Source organism: Empidonax traillii, unplaced genomic scaffold (genome assembly GCF_003031625.1).
Source record: "Empidonax traillii isolate 1590-97213 ecotype Southwest subspecies unplaced genomic scaffold, ASM303162v1 scaffold413:size1348891, whole genome shotgun sequence".
Taxonomy (NCBI): domain Eukaryota; kingdom Metazoa; phylum Chordata; class Aves; order Passeriformes; family Tyrannidae; genus Empidonax; species Empidonax traillii.
In genome coordinates this window covers 841429-857338 of record NW_020955606.1, presented here as the reverse complement: position 1 = coordinate 857338, position 15910 = coordinate 841429, and the positions used below count along the sequence as shown (strand labels likewise).

Sequence of the window (15910 nt, the reverse complement as noted above, 5' to 3'; positions counted from 1 at the left end):
TACCCAAGAAAGTATGGTCACAGCTTTTTTTAATACTGCCAACAATACTCCCATGAAAACTGGCTCATGATGATGCATGGATTTTTATTTCTAGCAGGAGGAGATAATTTAATACATGTAATCCCTTAGGGGAACCTGCAACGGAACGGGAGCAGCAGGGCAGAAAAAAAGTTCAGGCTGCTTTTTCTGGCCAGATATGGATGCCATTAGTGAGGAGTGAGGGAGCCATATAGGTCAGTGACTCAAATAGTGCATGAAAATGTGACTCAAAGGGTCAGAGCCTGGGGTGCGTCTGTGGGGTTGCACTGCCACCTGGTGCAGTGTGCAGCACTCACAGTCTCTGCCCAACACTGCCTTTGGTTTAAAACACCTGCCAAAGGGCAACAGCACTGATACAAGTGCTGATACTTGCAAGGTCTGGTTATGTCAATAGACAGGAATTTGTCAGCACACGGGTATGGGAATCAAAAGCAGCTGAGCAATGGTAACAGCCATTCCCCCCTCCATCTGTCACAGCTGCGCAGGGGCTGCCAGGACAGAGTGACTGCAGGTTCCTGCCAATTCACTGGCCAGGAATGCCTGTTCCAGCGCTCTGACAGCCTCAACATAAATTTTTTTTTTTTTCTTATATTGAGGTGAAACGCCTTGTGTGTTTTAGTTCATGGCTATTGCTCCTTGTCCTGTCGCTGGGCACCACTGAAGAGCTCTTGGTGCCCGCCTTTGAGATATTTATGAGATTTATTTATGCGTTTATGAGATCCCCTCTCAGTCTTCTCCGGATTAAACACGCCCAGCTCCTCCAGACAGAGGTGTTTCAGACTCATCATCCTTGTGGCCTCTGCTGGACCCTCTCCACTTGCTCCCCGCCTGTCTTGTACTGGGGCGGCCAGAACGGGACACAGCACCCTAGCAGAGGGATCCAGAACGCCGAGATCCCCGCGACGAGCCCGGCTCAGCCGGGACCACCCCCTCGCAGGGAGGCTCAAACCCCCCTCCGTGGCCGGGCTGTGACACGGGCGGCCGTGGAACTACAGCTCCCATGGTGCCCGGGCGGGCCGGAAAGAGCGGGGCGTGAAGGGGACCCGCACCGTGCCCATGGCGGCGCTCAAGTACGCGGGGCTGGAGGACACGGACAGCGAGGAGGAGCTGCCGCCGGGCTGGGAGGAGCGCACCACCAAGGACGGCTGGGTTTACTACGCCAAGTAAGGGAAGGCGGCGCGGGGGGGAACCCGCCCGGACCGCCCGTTCACCAGCTCTTTCCCCCCCCACGCTCCATCCCCATCCCCGGGGCGGCGGGTGCGGGGCTGGACCCGCCGCGTCCCGCCCGGACGATCTGCCCGGGGCTGGAGCGGCGTCCGTGGGGCTCGGTTTCCCCCGCGTGGGTTGGCTGGGCTCCGGCAGCCGGCAAGGGACAGCGGCAGCCGCCCCTGCTGAGCCCAGTGCGGTGCGGGGCCACCGCGCCGCCCGCCCCGCGTGGGAATGATGCCGGAGCCGTCGCGGGGCTGTTTCAGCGCACCTCGCGGCTCTCCCGTGTTGAACCTCGCACGGTATCGCGGGTTTCTCGGTTTCCCTCCGTGTAGGAGCAGAGGAGAGAGGGGTCCGGCGGGAGTTAGGAGCTGTGCGTGCGGTCCCGCACCTCTTCGTATGCCACAACTTGAGCAATAGAGAAAGTTTAACATTCAGCATCACCTGCTCGTGCCACTGGAAATGATTGTAATCCTCGCAGGTTACGGCGGGGTTGTGCCACAGAGATACCTAACTCAGTGGAATGTTTTATTTGTACAGTTTCTCCTCTCTTGTAGTTTTTCTAGCCATGCAGGTCTAGGGGTATGTTTTGGTCTGTTTAAAGCTACAAAATTTATTCCCTTCCACAAGAAGGGGGAAAGTATAGTTTATTCTCACCTGTGGTGAGCTGGCATCTCCCTCCCAAGTTCTGCTTTACAAACACTGGACAAGATGTTTTTGTTTATCCACACTTTGCCTGTAAACACTGCAAATTCCCTCTAGATGTTTGCTTTTCTTAGGCCAAGTGCCTGTGTATTTCCTTCGATTTCAAAAGCTCTTACAGAAAGGAATCACTTGGTGAAAGTAGCAAACCCACACAGTAATTAATGAGATAACTACTGAGTGTAATTTTTGTGCAATTAATTCAACAGGCCAGTTTCTTAACTGTTGTGAAACTGGACCAACTCGATTTAATGACATACAATGAATGTATCTTTAGTGTCTGAAAATCTACCCCAGTGTCTCTAAAAATATATTTGACGTGAACAGGTGTTACGCTGTTGCTGCCTTTAATGTACGCTCTGTACCTGGGATACTTCTTCACATTCCAGAAACTTGTTTCAAACCTCATCAACAAACGAACTTCAAACATTAGCTGGGATAGCATTATTTTGATTTTAGGCTTTTAAAGGTGCTTATGGGGAGCTGGGTGTTGCACACAGGTGGACAGGCATTTCTTTGTCAGGCTGCAGTAATTCGGTTAGATATCTTGCAGCTTGTGCAGGTCACGCAGGTGCAGTTGTTTGGTCTCAGATCCCCCAGCTGTGATTCCTGTAATACCTTATGTTGACACTGTGGGGTTGTTGTAAGAAGGGAAGGTGGCTCATGTTGCTGCTGGTACTGGGCCTGTGGGTTAGTGGTTATTTGTGTATGTTATACAGTGCTGTTGCCAGTCTTAATTTCACACTTGGGCAGCTGTCATCTGGGACACTCAGGTAATCCCTGCCTGACTCTTAATATTAAAACTTGGTTGTTATTTAAAAATATTTAACGGAAGGTAAGATTTTAATATGCAACCTCGTTTCAGCACTTTGGGTATCTTAAGACCTTGTTTATGTGCAGACCACTTTGCTTATTAGTCTGTAGTTCAGAAAACCTTATGATAGACTAATGTGATACCATTATCAAGTATATTAAATAAATATCCTTCTATTTAAGGCCTGTGATAAACGTAACTGTCCAAAGCTGCAATTGCTCATGTAGAAATCCAATTTATTTAGCTTATAGCCTGCAAATCAATATTATTAGGCAGGAGTTTTAGAAAGGTGCTTTTGTAATTTGAAAGCTTTCTAGTTTTATTATTACTAGTTTGGGCTTCCCCCCTCCCCCCCCCCCACACCTTATTCTTACCAAGGTTCACTATCTTTTTGAGTTCTTTTCTGAGTCTGTTAATGTTAGTTTTTAATAAGTTTTGGGTTTTCTTTCTTCTTGTAAGCCACAAAACTTAGATTGGAAGTCAGATATTTATTTGAATTTTTATAGACTCCTGTGCTCTCTGGTTAGTTACTTTCAGAACTGTGGCAATATTTTGGATTATTAGGCAATCTTCTAAAATCTTAAACTTTTCTTTTCCTGCAGCCACCTGGAAGAGAAAACACAGTGGGAACATCCTAAGTCTGGGAAGAGGAAACGTGTCGCAGGAGGTTTGTGTTAAGCTTTTGTAATGAACTGAAATTATTCCCTCCACGACCTTCAGCTGGTCTCATTTTGATCTTCTGGTTGACACTGATCACCTAGGCAAACTGAGCTTGCAAAACACAGATGACTTCAATGGGGTTTTACTTCTGTGATTGAAGTAGGGTGATCACTTTGCAGTTTTATGGCTTTCTTGGATTGCTCCATAAAGCCAAAGTACCGTTTCAGGTCAGAGGGTTTGTTTTTAGTGTGGCTTGTAAAGCATATGGTCCAAGTGTGGAGTTCTCTGACTGGGTTCTGATTTCCTGGTGTCTATTTGGTAATATTTATAGTTGAATTCTACTTTTCAGAGAATATCCCTGGCGCAGAAGGAAGTCTCGTTAGTTTTCGTTTTACTTGTTTTCACCAACCCAGCTGAATGATTGTGCTGGAATGGGAGGCAAACAGTGCTGCAGGAGACTTCCAGAGGAAAATGACTTCTTAAGGGCCTTGAATCAGTGCCTTAAATGAGATCTTCCCAGAAGCTGCTGTGTGGTGCACCTGGGGGCACTATACTATTGGCAAACCATGTTTCTTTTGGCATTGGCCATCTGACTATAAGTGGAATGTTTTCAGCAGATCTTGTGTTGATCGAATTAAAATGAGTACTTTTCAGCCGTGGTTAGCAATGCTGGGAATGCCATCTGTTAAGAACTTTGGTGGGATCTTTTATGTAAGAATTTGTTTTGTAAAGATTTGTCACTTTTGTTCTTTTATATGTCCTTCCAACTTCACAGAATCATAGAATCATTTAGGTTTGATTTAATGTATCTCGTGCCCACTTGAGTGTTGTGATCTTTCAACTTTTGGTGCGTGTTACGTGTGACTTTTCCTACATGTAGTTCCATGGTTTTCCCTTTTTATTTTGTCAGGGGGTAGATACTAAACTATGAGCAGTGTAGATGTGTATGTACCAGAGAGAATGACTGCATTTTGCTGGTTTGTGCTATAACATGAGATAATCTGTACGAAGAGTTTTTTAGATTGTACTTCATCTGCCACTTGTTACTTTTGTATGGGATCTCCTGTATGTTGTACTTTTATGAGATAGCAGTTTTGTGTGATTAGGGAAGCAATCCTTCTTTCGAGTTCTGATGTTGAAGTGCAGCAGGTAGTGCACCACCTGCAGAAATAATGCAGAATTGTGTCACATCTGTCTGGGAAATCACTTAAACTTCATATTGGAGTGTACTCTAATGCCTGAAAATGAAGTTAGTGTTTTATGTGCTTCCTAGATCTGCCATATGGATGGGAGCAGGAGACTGATGAAAATGGACAAGTCTATTTTGTGGAGTAAGTATGTCAAGCTGTAGAATGTGTTCAAGTAGGACAACTGTTTCATGCTGCCTTTTGAGTTATGATGCTGTGACAGTATCAGCTGGGAAGACAAAGAGATTAATAAGTACAGCTTCAGAATCCATATGCACGAGTTGTAGTAGTGTCTAAACACCCATTTCTGGTTTTCTGAATTCTTCCAAGTGCGCAGAAATAGTCACTTGGGTGAAGTACTTGCACATCCACATCTCAGGATGTGAGCTGACCCTCAAGCCATGTTTATGTGGGCTCATTTTGTTTGTATACCTTCAGGGATAAACTCTGTATCAGTAACTTTAGGAACATACCCAGAACTTTGTGTCTGGTTGTTAAGGCTGAATTAATGCTTTAAACACACAAGGTGAAAACAAAATTGTTGCAGCTCTAACTCACTTGGTTAATAAAGCACAGAAAGAAAAGAGGACAGGGACAGAGCTAGCAAAGAGTTTTGGGGAAGTGGGAGGGGAGGAAGTTCACAGAAGCAGAGAAATATTTCTGGGCATGTTTCTGTTTGTGTCTTTTTAATGGCAAGGTGAAAATGGGATAATTATCTCAAATTGACTTATTAGAATAAAGAATATTCACATATAAAAAGAAATTCATGGGAAAAAGTACTGAACTGCATTTGCCCTTGGTGTATTGTTTCAAGCAGTAGTATAGGTTCCTTTTTGTAGACCTCCTAAGAGAACATGATCTTCCCTGATATAGTGAGATTTTTTTTCTTTTTTTACCTGACAGAATTCTGCCTTTTATGTCAGGGGTTCATGTGAAGTTCAGAAAGGCTTGTGATGGATGTGAATACAATTAGTAATGGATGTTGTCACACCTGGAAAAAATGTTTGATTAAAAAAAAAGTAATTGGAGTGATTTTAACAAAGCTGAAAAAAATAACTTGATTTTTTTTGGAATTTAAAGGATCCACTGGAATTGTGCACAAGAGTGGTTGAAATACATTAAAAATCTAAATGCAGAGTACAGAAGGGTTCAAGCAGTTGAGTTTTTGTGTTCTTTTGCAGCCACATAAATAAAAGGACTACCTACCTTGACCCAAGACTGGCCTTTACAGTTGAAGATAATCCAGCAAAACCTACTACTAGACAAAAATATGATGGAAACAGTACTGCAATGGAAATACTCCAGGGCCGTGACTTGAGTGGGAAAGTGGTTATAATCACGGGAGCAAACTCAGGAATAGGTAGGTTAACATGACACATAAGGTAAAACATGGCAAGCTTTGTCTCACTGGCTGCTTAGTTGTTTAAATATCTGTGTGCTTTTGGTTTTCAAACTTGATTTGCACTTTTTTTCATGCAAAACCCTTAGTTAGAAAACTTTTTTTTGACAAAGGTGTGGAGAAATTTGGAGCTTGGAGGAGAGCTGTGGGAAAGACATCAAGTGCTGAAACAATTGATTTTTGTCTAGAAAAATATCAAAGCAGGCATTTAAAATTATGTAAATGTATGAAGGATGATTGTGAAAGGGGAGGGAGGTTTCCTTTTATGATCTTGGTGGCTATGACAAGGAGAAAGGTTTGTTAAGACTGCAGGGGAGTTCAGGTAAAGTATTGAGAAAAACTTCCTAAGGGCAGCAAGTGAACTCAGGCAAAGATTTTCCAGGGAGGTTGTGGAATTTTTATCTCTGACGGTGCTTTCAAGTGAATTTGATGAGGAACTTGTATCAGAATGTTTTACTCGATGCTCCTTTAGGGCAAAGAAATATGATTTATGGCCCTTAGAAATCCCTATTAGTTGTATTGTCTAACAGGTTCATAAATCCTTTCAGACACCCAGCTTGTTTAGGTATCTGCTACGTAGTATTGCTTCTATAGTTGGTGAGGATTTGAGAGAGTCTAATTAGCTGCTTTTGTTTCATTTTATAATGAAGCTTTGTGTTTAGGGGCTTTGCTTTTCTCCTCAGAAGACAGGATTCCTTCTCCAGCTTGATTTACTACACTGTTTGAAGTTTCACTCAGCAACCTGCACTGGATATGTTGTTTTCTGTGACTTAAATTTGTGGAGGAGCCGCAAATATTAAAACACTGGAGTGGTTTGGTGTTAGATTTGAATTTTTTTGGTAAATGAGGGAATCAGTGTAAATCCTAGGTCACCACTGATCTTTTGTTCCCTTTTGTGGTTTGTGTTTTGTGTTTTTTTTCTTAACAGCACATGCTCCGCTGTCATTGCCTGATAGGCTACTACAGGCTGGCATTGCAGTTGGGGCAGCAAGTGTTGTACTTGTCTCCAACGAATTTGTGCTCTCTAGTAAGGTTTACATTCCAAATTCTTGGTACAGCGTGTCTCTGCCTTGCATCCAGCAGCAGAATGTGCTTTGTATGCAGCTTTGCAGTCTCTGAACGGTTTAAGAATTACCTGGACTCAAAGAGATTTGCCTCCAGCAGGAACAGAGCTGCCATTCAGCCTCCCTGAATGAGTTGAAAGTGTTTCAAATGACGGCAAAATGTTAATCTGAGATGTGTGATGCTTTTGTCAAGGTTTGTTTTTTTTTTTTTTCTCCCCTCTCTTGCTCCCTTAGTTTATAATCTGGGTTGATCACAAGTAATGAACCATATCCTTGCACCAGATCTTCTTTGCTTGTGACATACATGCCCACACACACACAGATATATCCTTGGTGTTGCATGAAGGGAACACTCCCCTCCTTGGGATTGGCTGATGGTGTTCTTGTCCAGTCAATTTGGACACAAATTTTGGCAGGACTTGAAGTTTCCTTGAGACTTGGTTATCTGAGTCCTTTTTTTTATGGAGTAAGCAATTCCTGTGTTTTCAGAACACCCCCATGCTGTAAAAAGTGTGAGGGGGGGTGGGAAAAGTACCAAAAAAATTAGATTTATAAACACTTCATTAATTTGCATTAGCAACTTGGAAAAGGTTAATGAGTTATTTCTTTCTTACAATATGAAGAGATCATAGCAGATCAGGAGTTATTAGTAAAATATTTTCTTATTTGTTTATTATGGAAGCTTTTTCTTCTGACTGTGTTGGAGGTTTTTTTTTTTTCTTGTCTATTTTTTTAAGCTCAATCAAAATTTTAGTCTGAACATCACACTTGAATTTGAGGTAACTTTTGGTCACGGTAAAGCTGGTGCGGTAAAAAGGAGTAAGACAGACCTACTGAATAGTTCAGTCTTGCACTGTCAGTCCTTGTGGTTTTACAAACACATTATTCCATGTGTATTTAAACACGAGTAGTGTCAGTTTGTGCTCTTAAAATCAGTAAGACTGTGTTGTTTTTCTGTTTAAATGTCTCCACACAGGGTTACAAAAAGTGCTTCCCCAGCCTGCTGCTGGTAGGGTGAAGTTGTGCTCACTAATATTTCCACTAGAGGTCTGTGTTGCTCTTTGAAAAGACTTAACAAAAGCGACCTGGTGCTTTTTTTCCCCCCCCTGTTATTAGTAACTGCTCCTGTAATTTTGTTGTTTGCATTCTTAATTATTAGGGCTAGAATTTGAAATTACAAGAGCATATCAGCAGTTCATCTAGGTTTTAATTTTATACTGAGGTGTGATATTTTTCAGCTGTACGTGTAAGCAATCTCCTCAAAGAAAATATTTAAAAAAACCCCAATAACTTGGTTTTAATATCAGAGAGACAGTTCGGTGATTTTTCTGACTTATAGATATAAATATTTCTGGCTGGTTTTAAGGGTTATGCAGTGTATGACCTTGAGACTACTGTGTTTTCTGGTTTTTGTATTGGGTGCAGTTGCATTTAACTTGTGACTGTGAGAGTCTACGTGAGTAGTGAAGTATCAGTAATATTTCAGAATCCTATGGAAGGACAAAATGTGTTTTGATAATTTACTTCGTATTACCGTCATTGTAACAGGTAGATGATTAGATTTGGCTCGCACATGATGCTGCATTTGTGGTAAATACAAGCCATGTAGCTCTGAAATTTCTCTTGTGCTTTTCACTGCATGACCTGCACCTCATTCTGAAACCACTCTTATATGGGACGTTATTTGAACACTTTACACCTGTGAGCAATGTAGAATGGGTACCCTCTTAAATCCTTCTGGCCCTAAAATATTGGAAACTTTTCTGACCCTCTGACTGGTAAAGTTTTAGTGGTCTGGGATGTGGGATTACCTATGTTAATTCTGTTACCAATAGCATCTAAGATCTGGTATTGTCAGGATGGAAACAGAACTTTAAAATATTGGAAAGCTGGGAGTACTTTCTTTTCAGGAAGCATACAGTGCTTACATTAATTCAGGAAGAGCCCAAGATCTTTTTTTTTTTTTTTTTTTGTTCATCTCTTTATTATATTAAAAAAAAGAAGCTATTTTCAGTACCTTTTTACTTTTTTAGGCTTATCAAGGCAGTATAAAAATAAGTAAGCCTGTCCATAACCAATACAACACTTGTGGCCAGACTGCTGTGCTGACACTCTGCTTTTGTACTTCGTACTGACAGAAGTTAAGGAAAGTTTGTTTAGTGGGGGAATGACGTATTGCATAGCTTCAGAATTCCTCAATTCCTGATTTCTGAGCTGTCATTTCTCTGTGTAGTAGTGTTTGTTCCTGTAATAATATTGTTCTGAATCTTGCTTATACTTAAAAAGCAGAATCTACTTTCAGAGCCTGAATAAAGCCAGGTGTGGTTAACCTTTGTTCTATTTCTTATGCCAATTAAGCAATAGCTAATTAAGTAGTGGCTATTTAAGCTACTACCAGTAAGAGAAGAAAAATAAAACTTTTAAAGCTTACCTAAATTTCTTATGAAAACTATTTAAGGCCTCTAAGATATCCTGCCTAGCTTTCACCACTATGCCCTAAATCTATTGGCAATGGGGACATCAGAAATGTATGATTAAAAGAATGTTTTTTTCTTCCTAAAGTGTCAAAAATTGACTGCTGTGTACCTGCAGAGAAGAGAATTTTGAGAATATGGGGAACTATTGTAGTTGCAGAAGTTACAGAGGTTATTTGTGGGCGACAGCATTTTCACTGAGCCTGCTTTCATCAGCCTTCACAAAGAAAGTAACATTTGCTGAATCCTAATTAGACCAGTGAATGGTCTCATTTAAGGCAAACTCTGATCATATGGGAGGAATAAAACAGACCCTTCACATACCATCGAGGACTTGATTTTATTAGTATTAGTCTGACTGTCTGAAATATGTTCATCGTCTTTCGCTGTATTGCCTGGAGTTTGGTGGTCTAACCCCTCGTATGTCTGTCTGAATCTGTCAGAAAGGATTTGTTCAGCTCTATTTTTGAGCTAGATGGCAAATTTTCCTTGAAAAACATGCCCGTTTTTCTTCAAAAGTACGAAGTTTATTTTCTAATTTCTCTCGCCCATTTCCATTTGAAATGGTATTTGAAGGGTGTGCAACTGGCAGGGCTTCTGCAGCAGAACTGCTCAACAAAGTCCTCTGTTTCAGACTCACTTTATGATTTCTTACATGGTTTTGGAATTTTTCTTATTCTGGAACACCTGAACTTTGTCAACCTTGAAAAAATCCATACTTGTTTTTGTTGGATAATTTGCTTTTTTTTTTTTTTTAGGGAAAAAAAAAATCTCTCAGAGAAAATACATCTGTCGGGTTTTGGTCTGTGTTATTATTTCTCTCAGTTCTATTCATGTGTTGACTTTTGAGTGTGAACTTCTTTTTTTTGTTATGTTTTATGATGATGAATAAACAGCAAGGTGTTTCCTTTCTAGCAATTATCTATTATTTGCATCCCTTTTGAGAGCAGAAAAAGGGATGTGCCATGGGGGGGAGCAAGCTCATGACAATGCTTCTTGAATGGTCTTTTCCCTAGTTTAGTGAGAAAAGTTTGTTATCTGAATCAAAATTACTGTTCATAAATGCATGAATTCCTGTGGATTAATAAGCCAAAACCTCTGCCTGTTTTTATTAAGAGGAATTTCTGTAGCTAATTCTGTGGTCATCTCGGTGGTGCACAGAGAAGGGAAATGCTGGGGTTTTGCTCAGGGGGTGCATCTCATGTTCTCACTAAACCAGCATAACTTGTGGTGAAACGAACTATTCCAACCTTTGCATGGTTGTTTTCGTGCTGGAAGTGTTTCATGTGTGGAGAACTGAAGTGGATATTATTTATGGAGCTTTGGGTTCAAAGTTTATTGTGAGGCAGACAGAAAGATCAGCAATATATAACCTTGGATTATTTTTCTTGGCCAAGTCCTAGGCTGTCCCTGGGATTGTTTTCATGGGATACTTTTGTATTTATTGGGCCTTTAAAAAAAGCATGAAAGACTCGTTCCTTGATGTATATTTTAATTTTTTGTGAATTCTGGGCTCCACGTATCACATGTTTTACTATTATAAGCAGTACAGGATGTTAACAGAAAAGCGTAGCCTGGGTGCACCAGGGGGATGTGTGATCTGCCCTGGTAGAATAAAATAACCTCTCAGGAGAATAATAAGTTACCCACTAAAAACATTCCAGATGTAATTTTTACAGCAGGGTCTTCTGCCAGCATAGTTGTGTTGTTTAGGGACTTTCTGCCATCCTTCACCAGCAAGGAAGATTTGATTTTTAAACCCCTCTAAAACGTGGTTGGGTGGGGAAGATGAAGGGAAAAAGAAAATCAGCTTTCAGCCCTAATTTAGTTTTGGTTTTGTGTATGCAGCTGTGTCTTTTATTTTCTTGCTGCTCTGGCTTCAACCAACATTCATTGTCTTGAGGAAAAGCTGTTGACTTAATGAAGAATTCCTGGAAATGCAATGCTGAAAATTTAAAGGCCGAATTTTTTAGGCTCTGTTATCCCTGTGCTGTGGACTGAACGTGGCATGGATTGCCTTACACCACAAGAGTAGCACTACCATGAAAATTTAGGTGTCTGCATAGAAATTTTTCAGGCAGTTTCTTTGTGCAAGTCCAGAACTTCGTGGCAGGCATGAATTTTGTTGTACCAGATGTTTTTGGCCAGAGCATTTGAGTAATTGATGTAGAAAAGCACACTTTTTGGAGGGAAACGTGAGTAGGGGGTGGAACTTTTAACTCCTCCTGTTGTTGGGATGTTTGTAACTGTCAGGGATTAGTAGTGACGTATTTTAAACAATTAAAAAACTACTAAAAGCTATTATTTAAAACTTTGATTGATATTATTTTCTTTAATTTACATTGCTGTATTCTGAAAAATTGAGGCAGGTAACAGTGATTGAATTTTCCATGGGTGCCATCACTCTGTTTTAACTCTGGCTGAATATTGTGGCACGTTAATATTGCTCTGCTTTACATAAAGCTACAACTGCTTACTTGTAAATATTGAGAGGTCCTCTTGGACTTCCTGTAATTTATTTTTCTTATTGAGTAAGCTGAAAATGGTGTCAGATGTTCATACTGCTTTTTCATGTCCGTTTTGATGAATCTATTTATTACTTGTGTAATGAGCGGTGCACATGGTTGGTTAGCCAAGTTATTGAACTTCATCAACCTTGGCTGAAATTCACAATGCATGTGAAACTTGTTGTAACATGTAAGAAATTACATCTGGGCTAAAAGGTTCGATAATGATTACTGCTTGTAAAGGGATCTTTTCGCAAGGGGTGGGATTGAGCTGTGTGCTGGTGTTGTACTTTCTGGCGGTCGTTTTACAGGGGGGAAAAACGTATTTGTAGAGTCCTCTAAATAGGTGGTATTTACCTTCTTGTCTGTTCTCTAAGAATTAAAAAGTCATTTCAGTGAGTCTAAACTTGATTGCTTTTCTGCCTTTTGAAATACTGGATTTGGCAAAGGTTTTTCTCGCTATTTTACGCGTATTTCGTAGTCCAGAGGTGAAAAACCTGTTGTGTGATTCGGTTTGTCTCACTGCAGCATCGAGCTTACTCTATCATCCTGTGTCTTCATCTTTTGAAAACTAATTGGGCTGCAAGAGTTGTTTGAATTCATGTACATCTGTATTGTTTTGGAAGAGGTTGCTGAACGTGTGCTGTTTCCCAGTAGCTTCAGACTTGTAGGGAATTTTCTAGATACTGTCAGCTCTGGTTACAGCTTATAGGTGTACATTATGGACATGATGTTTCTGGCTTAGCAGGGGAAGATGATCAAAACCAGAAGTACTTTTGTCTTTTTTTTTTTTTGTTTTGTTTTTTTTTTTAGTTACTGATATTTGCAGTTTTTAGCTCTGTTACCGACCACACACTTATGCCTTTCTGTTGTTTTTATTTTCCTTCTTTGAGTGAAAAATTTTTGTTAATCTTCCCCTTTTTCTGTTTGTTTGTTTGGTTTTTTTTTTCTATTGGCTCATATTTTTAAATCTTTGTAGCCGCCTATCCAGCTCTCTAACCTCAGTATTTTTGTTCCTGTAACATCCGACTGGTTTTGATTTCTTGCTGTCCTTCCAAGTGGTGGTTTTCAGGACTTCATCTGTTGCTTCAGAAAACTCCCTACAGTCTGTCTTCAAATCTGAATAGTTCTATAGTAATACATTTTGTTTCCTTTCCTTAATTTAATTATAGTTGCCTTGGTCACTAAGTTCCTATTCTTAGTTAATGTCTTTTTTGTACTAAAAATACTAGTGAAGTTAACTTTCCTTGATAGTAAAATAATATCTGTGTGAACAAGGAATTGTCACAGTTCAGTTTTGGATGTATTTATTTAAATCTCGTTCATACCCTGTGACTCGAGGTTCTGAAAAAGTGAGTGTTGCTTAGAAATTTTTCATATTTTTTTCCAGGTTATGTTATCTTTGTAGAAGGTACATTTGGTGTCTCCTCATTCTTTATTCTTCATCCAAGCAGCTTTAACAGCACGTTCTCTTAGTTGGGTTTCCTTTATTTTCTGTATTAAAATCATAAAACTCGTGGGGCATTTTGCTCTTGTGATGATTGGTCAAAAAGCTGCTTTGCCCCAGAAGAATCACTTTTTATTTAAAAGTTTGCAAGGGAGTTTGTTAATTCTCCTCTATCAGAACCAAGCTGAGGAAACAGCATCATATTGTGTATTCAGAGAGTCAGGTATTACGAGAGATTTTGGTTACATTCCTCTTCTGCCGTTGGCAAGCACGAGCAGCATGACTTGCTTCTACACATTTGTACATTGCAGACATTAAATGTGCTACTTAGGATTTTGAGAAATGTGTTATTGGTCTTATTGTACTTGTGGAGCAACATATGGCTGCAGTAAAGGACCTAAATTTACAGATTATGTCCATGTTCCAGTTTGAAGTGGGAGTTGGATTGTTCTGTCACAGGATAAAAAATACACTTCTCTGAAGGCTATTCTAATTCTTCAGCAGAAGGAGTAATTAAGATATATTAAGAGTAGAAAATATGGCAACTAGAAAAGAAAAAAAAAGCTTTTTTTGAGAAGTGCTGTATTTGTTTGGGTCTGTGTCCAGCTGCAAGCAGATGCTGAGGGGTATAAACTTACTCTTGTTGAAGGATTTTTAATTCTGAAGGTAAAATTGGACCATTTTGTGCCTTGCTAAGCAAAGGGGAGTGCATAAAAACGTGCATGACCTACTTGGCAGCACACTTCTGGCATCCTGAGCCAGTGAAGGTTGTGATCTGTTTCTGAATCTGATCTGTGGTCAAAGGAACATGGACCGAGACTTCCTGATTCTGTTCCTTGCTTTTGGTGCTTGAAACACTCATCTCTGGCAAAACACCAAGTTATGTATCTAGAAATGGGATGCAGAGATAGGCTTCATGATGGTAAGAGAGGTAATGTGATGAATAAATATCACTCACTGGACTTTATACACACGAACCAAGGTTTGCTCATTTAAGTTGTCACAGACAAGGCAGGCTGGAGATGAAATCAGGAATTGTACAGTCTGACTTCTGGGTGGTCTTGAGTGAACTATTGCACACTGGCATTCTGGCTATCAGCAGGAGTGATCCTTTTTTACCTGATTCACGGTAAGGTTGCAAATTGTGACTCAAGATTTCAGGGAACAATGTTGTCACACAGCCAGTAGGTTTTGGAAGTGTAGGATGCTTGTTCACCCGGCAGGTTTTCCTGTTTTACTGATGTAGAGTTCTATAGGCTTTGGATTTTGCATCCCCTGCCCCAGACTGGCAAGGTCTAACTTCTTGGAAGATGAAAAAAACCTTGGTATACAGCCTGCAGCTTAGAATTGGTCCTTGGCTTTAGAAGATTCTTGTCACTGAGCTCCTGAGGGAGGTTTGCTGGTGTTCTGGCTGTTACCACTTACACCTTAAATGTCATCTAAAAAAATAAAAACAACCTAATTTTGGTGTGAGATGAGGCATGACATGTTTTCATATCCTTCTTGAAAGTGTAGCAAAATTGTATTTGATTTTTTTTCTTTTTTTTTGCCCATGGCCTTATGTTATAATTCAATGACTTCTAATTCTTGCTTGTTTTCCATTCTCCTTGCTTTATGTGTGTAGAGATGCTTTTTGTTAATACTGTTCTTATTCTTCATCTTTTGTTTCAGAACTCCATCTCCTGCCTTACTTTGTATGTCGGAACCACATGATGGATCATTTGGGTTACTTAACAGCTTCCCATCTCCCTCTTCCCTTCGTAGTTTAAAGCACACCCAAAAGGTTTGCCACTTTTGAACTAGAGAGACCAGTTGAGCTGCGTCTGCCCCGTATTCAGTTCTTTTCACAGGATCCTGAAATGACTCCCTGTATCAAAACCTTCCTTTGCTGCCAAACTAAGCAAATTGTCTTATCTCGTATTGCCCAAAGGCAGAGGTGGGTGGTGACTGCCAGAAATCAGGTGGCATTGTTTTAATTTTCGTTCTGCTCATCTGTTCCTCTCCCCTGTGATACAAACTGTGAGCTCTTTAGAACAGGACCTGTCTCTGTATGTTTATTTCTATAAGACATCTTTTTTTTTTTTTTTTTTTTAATAAGATGAACTGTGACCTGTTTAGGAGAGAACCTTGTTTTATTATTTATCTGTAAAATGTCTAACATACGTATAAAAAATCTTTCACTGTGTAACTGATATAAATAAATATCAAGTTTGTTTTAAGAAAAAAAAAAAATTGGTCCAGTTTATGTTGTAGTACTTTCTCTGTATCTTTACATAACGCTGAGCATTTCTCATGAAATGACTTTGAGATTAAAGCTAGGAGGATCTAGCACTTTAGCTGACAGCACAGTATGTCTTTTAATTATTCTGCCTTGGATGAAGTATTCCTCTTTATTGAATTTACTTCTTTTA

The 15910-nt window shown here is 40.2% G+C and overlaps 1 protein-coding gene across 1 annotated transcript in view; it reads left to right on the top strand.

Annotated features, from left to right (window-relative positions):
- Positions 1 to 1070: 1070 nt before the first annotated feature.
- Positions 1071 to 15910, top strand: part of WWOX (WW domain containing oxidoreductase) — a 485627-nt gene continuing 470787 nt past the window's right edge. The window contains exons 1-4 of the mRNA XM_027893942.1: positions 1071 to 1202; positions 3364 to 3428; positions 4695 to 4752; positions 5790 to 5968. Of these exons, the coding sequence (XP_027749743.1) occupies positions 1096 to 1202; positions 3364 to 3428; positions 4695 to 4752; positions 5790 to 5968 (409 nt within the window). The 5' untranslated portion in view covers positions 1071 to 1095. The remainder of the gene's footprint in view (positions 1203 to 3363; positions 3429 to 4694; positions 4753 to 5789; positions 5969 to 15910) is intronic.